The sequence below is a fragment of the Chaetura pelagica genome, unplaced genomic scaffold, assembly GCF_000747805.2.
Source record: "Chaetura pelagica isolate M959 unplaced genomic scaffold, ChaPel_1.0 scaffold1352, whole genome shotgun sequence".
Classification (NCBI taxonomy): domain Eukaryota; kingdom Metazoa; phylum Chordata; class Aves; order Apodiformes; family Apodidae; genus Chaetura; species Chaetura pelagica.
This window is the reverse complement of record NW_009952436.1, coordinates 22,137-30,119: the sequence shown is the minus strand read 5'-3', so window position 1 is coordinate 30,119 and position 7,983 is coordinate 22,137. Positions and strand designations below refer to the sequence as shown.

Here is a 7,983-nt window from a genome sequence, read left to right as displayed (position 1 = left end):
CCCCCCCCCCCTCCTCTGCTCAGGAGGTCTCTCTGTTGTCTTTCCAGGGAGCTACTTTGCCAACCACTTCATCATGGGCGGCGAGAAGTTCGACTCCACCCAGCCCGAGGGTTACCTGTTCGGCGAGAACAGCGACCTCAACTTCCTGGGAAACCGGCCCGTGGTGGTGGGCACTGGGGGCAGAGGGGCTGGGGGGCAGGGGGGGCTGCCTGTGCCCCTTCCCAAACTGGGGGAGCCTGTGTGTGTCTTGGGGTGCGTGGTATGAAGCTGTCACCTCCCCGAGGGCAGAGCCAGCCAAGCACACCCGGGGGTGGCCCATGTGGGTTCTTTGATGTCTAATAGAAGAGCTGGGGACCTGCTGCAGCCTGTCCCACCTCCACGTGCCCCTCAGCAGCACGAGGTTATCGCTGTGCCCCTCACCCCGGTGCCAGGGGGGAGCTGCAGAGGGTGAGCAGGTGGCTGGGAACAGGCTGGACCATTGCAGGGCACCTGCTTTTGGGTGCTGCTCCTTGCAGCTCACCAGACCTGCAGGTATTTTCTGACCCACGAGGGCTGCTTGTACACACAGACCCCTTGGCTTCAAAACATCAGCTGGTGGAGAAGGTGGTGAGGGGTAATGGGTTGATTTAACCCAACTTCTGCTTTCTCACCCTGTCTTTGAGAGCTGCTTTTCTTCCCTTTCCCAGCTCAGCCTGGAACCACAGGGGTGGTTCAGGGAGGGGGACATCCCAGGAGTGGCTCTGCTGTGGGGCAGGGCAGAGTAGCCTGGAAAGGAGGAGAATGTTCCCCAAGCTCTGGCAAGAAAAGAGGGGTGGGAAGAGGGGAAAAAAGGGGTGTTGGGGGCTGTGGGCAGCACCAGTGGGGTTGGTGATGCTGCTGGTCCTGGGGAAACCAGCTGTAGGGGAGGTCCCCAGACCTCACCGTCCTGGAAATGTTTTTATTTCTGCTCCCTGTCTTTGGGAAGGGAGGGAATTAGAGCACAGTTGGTTTTGGCAGTGGGGGTAAATGTCCCCTGCTCCTTTGGGTGCATCTCTGCAGGGGGGCTGAGCAGCTGGGGCTGGGGAAGTGGGGGGGGGGGGTCAAGCATTAAAAAAAAATTCAAAGTGAGAAATTAAAAGGCAACAAAGCTTTTCTGTAGAGTAGAGATAAACTTGCCTGGTGCTAATGGTCCAGTTCTCAAACGCTGCCTGCTGTGGGCTGGCCAGGCTGCTGCCATCCCTGGTTTGTGTCTCCTCCTTGAAATCAGCTTCAGCAGCATTTTGGCAGCATTGGCAGCTCAGCCCTGTGCCAGAGCAGGGATTCTGGTAGAGCCAAGGGCAGGAGGATCCCCCCAAAACCTGTGGGCACTTGGTGGGCAAGGCCAGCCCCTTTCTCTCCATCCCAGAAAATGACAAGTCAGCACTTGGGTTCTCTCTCTCCAGCAGTGAGCTCTGAGAAATCCTCTTGATTCCAGTAAAAGCCTCTAAACTGCCCAGTGAGCAGTTCCTGAGTCAGACACCCTGACAGCAGAAGCAGCAGGGAAGGTAAAGGAACAGCTTGGAAACAGCAGAAAGAATTAATACAGCTTTGCAAACTCAATTGCCTTGTTCCAGCTTCATTACTGAGGGACCTGGGCTGCAGAGCTGGGACTGAGTGGGGGTGTTTTGGGGCTGGGCTTTCAGGTCAGGCCAGTCTGGGAGCTTGGGGGGGCTCAGGGAGCAGTCCTGTTGTTTCTGGTCCAAGCCTGTGTCCTGGTGTCCAGGCATTGTTTGGACAACTCTGATCCCCAAAACCTGTCCTGATGGCTCTAGATGGTTCTTGGCTTTGGTGTTGTGGCCTGTTGTGAGAGCCCTGGCTGGGCTGGGAACGTTTGAAACAGCCAGTGCTTTTTGGTGAGGGATTTATTTTGGGTTCCTTGAAGTGTCAAGGGCCAGGATGGCTTGGAAAAATTGTGTCCCAAGTCATCTCAGAGCTGAGTGCCTTGGCTGAGCTGTGAACAGCACTGCTGCTGTTGGGATGTGCCCAGCACAGCACCCAGAGGCTGGGCAGGATCTCCCCTCAACAGATACGGGATCATCTGGATTTTCCAGCTTGGGACTGGTCCCCAGGGGGCTGGGAAGGGTATTGCAGGTTTAAGAAGCTGCCACCATGCTGGGACACCTGTGCTGAGGAGCTGTTTGTGGCACCCAGAGAGCGTGGGGTGTTTGGGGAAGCCTGGGGGTGTTGAAACGTCTTGCTGGGTTTCCCTGCTCATGCAAACCAGCCTGGGTCTGCGTGTAGAAAAACCCCCAAGAAAGATTTTTGAGGGTTGTTTTTTTTTTTCACTTCGGCAGATGCCAGGCTGGACCAAACATTGTAGATGCAGGGATCCTCCTTTTTTTTCCTCCTTTTTTTTCCTCCTTTTTTTTCCTCCTTTTTTTTCCTCCTTTTTTTTCCTCCTTTTTTTTCCTCCTTTTTTTTCCTCCTTTTTTTTCCTCCTTTTTTTTCCTCCTTTTTTTTCCTCCTTTTTTTTCCTCCTTTTTTTTCCTCCTTTTTTTTCCTCCTTTTTTTTCCTCCTTTTTTTTCCTCCTTTTTTTTCCTCCTTTTTTTTCCTCCTTTTTTTTCCTCCTTTTTTTTCCTCCTTTTTTTTCCTCCTTTTTTTTCCTCCTTTTTTTTCCTCCTTTTTTTTCCTCCTTTTTTTTCCTCCTTTTTTTTCCTCCTTTTTTTTCCTCCTTTTTTTTCCTCCTTTTTTTTCCTCCTTTTTTTTCCTCCTTTTTTTTCCTCCTTTTTTTTCCTCCTTTTTTTTCCTCCTTTTTTTTCCTCCTTTTTTTTCCTCCTTTTTTTTCCTCCTTTTTTTTCCTCCTTTTTTTTCCTCCTTTTTTTTCCTCCTTTTTTTTCCTCCTTTATTTAACTTGATTCAAATTGAGAAGATGCCAAAACTCCTTTAAACAGCCCCTTTCTGATGTGCAAATCTGGCTTGCAAAATTTCATTTAAAAAATAAAATAATAACATAACCCTCCCCCCCTCAAAAAAAAAAAAGGGCCCAGACGTGGGTGGGAAAGAGCCCAAACGGGGGTGGCAAAAGTGGTTTCTGCAACAAGAAATTTGCCTGCAGAGCTTCCCCATCCTGCCTGGCCCAACGGCCCCCCCAGAGCTGCTCCCAGGGGGCCCGGGTGCCTCTTCCCTCCCCCATGGGTGCTGTGGTGGGAGGGGGCTCTGCACCCTCTGCCCTCCACAGCCAGGTTTGGGCAGGGCTCAGCTGGGCAAGGTGCAAGGGAGCAAGGCTGGTTTGCTTGGTTAATTTGGGCAGCAGGGGGACATATCGTGACATGGCATGTCGTGACATGGCTGGGCTCCTCTCCTCACTTGCTCCCTTCCAGCTGTAGGATGATTCTGCAGGTGCCCCTGGTTAAAAAGCTCATTAACAGCAGATTAATGACTCAGCCACCCCTTCCCCCTCCCGGAGGGGGCAGCAATTCCGAAGTGGATTTATCTCCAGAGCACCCTGTGCCATCACAGCGGCTCCAGCACAGGTTGCTGAGCTGCTTTTCCGTGGCACTGGTGGGACTGGAGTCATGGGCTGGTGGGACACGGGAGGTGATGCCCAGATGGGGGAGGAGGGATGGGACACCTGCCTGGCCCTGCGACCTGCCTGTCCCACCCCTCAGAGCCCAGCACGGGCCCCCCAGCCCCACAGATCCTGCTCTGCAGGGCTCTGGGGACAGGGAAGGCGACGGTGGCTTTGGGGACAGGGTAAGTGATGGTGGCTTTGGGGACAGGGTAAGTGATGGTGGCTTTGGGGACGGGTGATGATGACTTTCCCACGCGAGGGCGCCAGGGACATGGGAAACGGGCACCTGGGTCCCCGCAGGGCACCAGAAAGTGTCACCTGCACTTCAGTCTTCTCCGCCCAGTGTCGGGGAGCAGCAGGCACCTCGCTGTCCCCAAACCCTCCCCCCTAAACCAGGCTGGGGGTGCTGTGGGGGGACAAAGGGACCCAGGCAGCCTGGCTGGGTGACCTGCTCCCCCTCCCTTCGGCTCTTGTCAGCACCTGCCACCCCCGGTGGCACCTGCCACCCTCCTGTCCCCTGGCACCGGGTGACGAGCCAACCAGCCGGGAGGGGATCCCGGGGGAGCCTCTGCCTCTCCCGCACGTGGCTGTGTCATCCCCTGGGGGGGGCTGGTCCCTCCCTGGGGCTCAGCCTACCTGGGAGGTGGGGAAGGCAGAGGTGGGTCCTGCACTTGCTTCCCCAGCGCCCTGGGGTCTCCCTTGGGTGGCTGCAGTGCCAGAGAGGGTGTCCTGTGTGTGTGTCCCCACCTCTGACCCCTGCCAGGGCTCTTTGCAGAGGGATGTCCCCATCACCGTGCTGCCTGGTACCCAGCAGGAGCTGTGGGTGCTCAGCACCCATCCGGATGCACAGCCCCCTCCGGGTCCCTGCCTCAGATGGGGTTGGATCACTGGGGGGTCCGGGGACAAGGTCTGTGGGCACCTTTACCCCCCCCACACCCCCCCACCCCCGCGTGCTTCTGCCTTCACTGGTGTCTCTCTCGTCCTAGTTCCCTTATGCTGCTCCACCTCCTCAGGAACCCGTGAAGACCCTCAGGAGCTTAATCAACATCCGCAAGGACACCCTGCGCCTGGTCAGGTGAGTCCTGGGGCGGGGGGGAGGGAGGGCAAGAGGGGCCGGGTCCCCAGAGCCGTGGGGAGGGAGGGGCCGGCTGGGATGCTCCCAGGGAATGCCGAGCACAGGGAATGCTGAGCACAGGGATGCTCTCGTCCTGGCACAGCCGGGCACAGCTGGGACGAGCCACCAGGGTCCAAACGTGCCCCTGGCACGGGTGAGTTCCCCGCCCGCGGGCACTGGCTGAGCCGAGGGATGAAAGGAGCTTAGTGCTGCCTTTGAAGTGCTTTGATTCTCCTCCCTCCTCCGCTTTCCAAAGGCTTCCTTGGAGGGAGGCTGAGGACTGCGACAAGGATGGGGGGGGATTCAGGATTACAGCTGAAATCTTCCCGCGGCACTTCTCAGCCTGCAGGCTTGACCTGGAGCGTGCCAGGCTCTCCTGGCGTGCCTCAGTTTCCCCTGAGTAGGGGGAGGCAGCCCCTTTTGGGGCTGTGGGTGCCAAGGGCAGCTTTGTGCCAGAAGATGCTTCCTGGGGCACCCCGAGGGGTGTCCCTCATCTCCCAGACCCCAGGGGTGTCCATCCCCCAGACCCCCTGTGCTCCCCAGGTGCTCGGAGGAGGTGAAGACCCCTGGGGAAGAGGTCAGCAAAGCCAAGGTGCACTACAACGTGGAGTTCACCTTCGACACAGACGCCCGGGTGGCCATAACCATCTACTACCAGGCTAGTGAGGAGTTCCACAACGGGGTGGCCAGGTAAGGAGCCCCAGCCCGGCCTGTGTCTGTCCCCCAGCCTGGCCTGTGTCCCCCCAAGCCTGCTGTGTCCCCTGGCCCTGCTGTGGGGCTCTGCTGATGGACATGAAGCCCTCCCCTGTGGAGCATCTCTGCTCCTCAGGCCACGAGGCAGCAGCTGGTGGGGCTGTGGATGGAGTGGGGGGGTTCTTTGCCTTCTCTGGTGCTACCACCAGGTCCTGCCAGTCCCCACCACCTCCTTCCCTGTCCCATCCTGATCCCTCCTTTTACCTCCTGGTCTGAGCTGAGACCAGGACAAACCATTGTCCCTCCTAGTTCCCATCAGGGTGGCTGCAGAGTCCTCTCTGTTCCCTCCTGTCCCGTCTTGGCTGCCCTGGGGTTGTTTCAGCCCTATGGATTAATTTAGCCCTTTTTAAGACTTCCTGCTTCAGCCACAAGAAGCATCTGGGAGGAGAGGAATGACCTCTCTCTGTCCCACTTCCCCCACACCCCTGTGAGCCGGAGGACACCAGGTGGTGCCCCTGACTCTGCTCTCTCCTGGGGTACAGCTACATCCCCAGGGACAACAGCCTGCAGTCTGAGACAGTGCACTACAAGCAGGGGGTGTGCCAGCAGTTCTGCGTCCCCTCCCACACCGTGGACCCCTCGGAGTGGAGCGAGGAGGAGGTGGGTCCCACCAGCCCATGGCATCGACTGTGGGGCTGGGTGTTGATTAGGGATGCAGGATGAAGCCTCCATCATTGCTCCATCTCACCAAAGCTCTCCTGTCTCTCTCTCTCCAGCTGGGTTTTGACCTGGACCGGGAGGTTTACCCCATGGTGGTGCACGCGGTGGTGGATGAAGGAGAGGGTGAGGAGGGGCTTCCTTGCTGGGTTGGGCTTTTCCCAGTTGCTGGCACCACAGTGGCAGCCCTTGCACCAACTGGGCAGAGCCTCTGGCTTCTCCTTGCTGCTGTCGTGGCCCCGCGTGTCCCCTAAGCCCCGTGTGTCCCTTTGTGTCTTGCAGAGCACATTGGGCATTGCCACGTGCTGTTGGCCACCTTTGAGAAGGTAAGTGCCCAGCTGGGCTGTCCTCTCCTCTCCTACCCCTCACCCACCAGGTGCAAGAGCCTGGAGAAACCCCCTGGGGCTTGGGACGATGCTGCTGGGCTGGGGCTATTTTGGAGCTGCCTGTGAAGTTCTGGGAATATCCCCCAAATCCTTGATATTTTTTTTTACAAACCCACTTTTGAGGCATTTAATCTCAACTTCATCTTGCTCACTCCAGCCTTGCAACGTGTGACATCTCACACCTGCCTGGTACCAGGGTGTCAGGAACAAACAGAACTGCTGCAAAATGGGCTGGCTGGGAGGTGGGAGCAGTGATGGGGGCAGGTGGGTGCTCGAGCAGGGTGGTCCCTGGGGTGCTCAGCACCACTGCCCACCCGTGTGTTCTCCCTCCAGCACAGTGATGGCACCTTCTGCGTGAAGCCCCTCAAGCAGAAGCAAGTGGTGAGTGTCTGGGTGTCCCCAAGGTGGTGGCTGCCACCCTGCACATCCCTGGTTGGGGGAGGGGAAGGGGCTTTTTGGGAGCAGCAAGCTGTGGTGTGGGCCTGTGCCTGCCCTGCTCCTGTCTCCCAGGGAGCTTTTCTAGGGCAATTTTGGGTGTGTCTGTGCAAAGAGAAACTGCAGACATTAGGGCAAGGAGGGCTGGCCTGAGGAGGGAGCTGCAAGGGGGGGCATGTCTTTGCTCCTCACCCCTTCCCCACGGGGTTGCAGGTGGATGGTGTCAGTTACCTCCTCCAGGAGATCTATGGCATCGAGAACAAGTACAACACGCAGGACTCCAAGGTAGGCACCTGCATCCTCCAGCCTCCACCCCAGGGCACTTCCCTTGTCCCCTCACCCTGTCCCCTAGCACAGGTCCAGCCACTAAAACATGCTCAGGGCAAGAGTTCCCAGCATGGCACAGAGCTGCTGGGTGGGTGCAGGTCTCTGAGGACACTTTGTGTTGGCATTGAAGCCCCTGGAGGCAGAAAGCTGAAGGACTGAGCCTTTTTCCCCCATCCTTTGTAGTCCCTTGGAAGGGTGGTGGCTGGATCTCAATGGCTTAGGAGGGGACCATAGTGCCTGGAGGCATGTCCCCAGCACTGACATATGCCTAAAAGCTGGGGTGAAGGATGCCTTCCTGCATGGGGTGCTTGATGCCTCTGGCCCCAGCTCCCAGCCTGTGGGAGGGGAGGGATGAGGTCCCAGGGTTGCATTTCAAGAGCAGGCAGCCCAAGGACACGGGCGAGACCCCCCAGCCAGCTCCTGGGGCTCTCAGCTGTTTTTTTAAGAAGACCAAGGCCAAGTGACTCCCCTCTCTCCCGTGGGGCAGGTGGCTGAGGATGAGGTGAGTGATAACAGTGCTGAGTGTGTCGTCTGCCTCTCGGACGTCCGGGACACCCTGATCCTGCCCTGCAGACACCTCTGCCTCTGCAACACCTGCGCTGACACCCTGCGCTACCAGGCCAACAACTGCCCCATCTGCAGGCTGCGTAAGGGCTGGGGGGGCTGGGGGGCTGGCATCTCTGGGGAGGGGGCTGGCATCTCTGGGGAGGGGGCTGGCATCTCTGGGGAGGGGGCTGGCATCTCCCACCCTCAGGCTTTTGAGTCCCTCCAGCCTCACATC

General features: G+C 57.9%; 1 protein-coding gene across 1 annotated transcript in view; it reads left to right on the top strand.

Moving 5' to 3' along the window:
* Positions 1-55: 55 nt before the first annotated feature.
* The window catches only part of RNF157 (ring finger protein 157), a 15,729-nt gene continuing 7,801 nt past the window's right edge, over positions 56-7,983 (top strand). The window contains 9 exon segments of the mRNA XM_010008371.1: positions 56-166; positions 4,517-4,605; positions 5,188-5,334; positions 5,880-5,997; positions 6,114-6,180; positions 6,337-6,380; positions 6,774-6,821; positions 7,089-7,160; positions 7,690-7,849. Of these exon segments, the coding sequence (XP_010006673.1) occupies positions 74-166; positions 4,517-4,605; positions 5,188-5,334; positions 5,880-5,997; positions 6,114-6,180; positions 6,337-6,380; positions 6,774-6,821; positions 7,089-7,160; positions 7,690-7,849 (838 nt within the window). The 5' untranslated portion in view covers positions 56-73.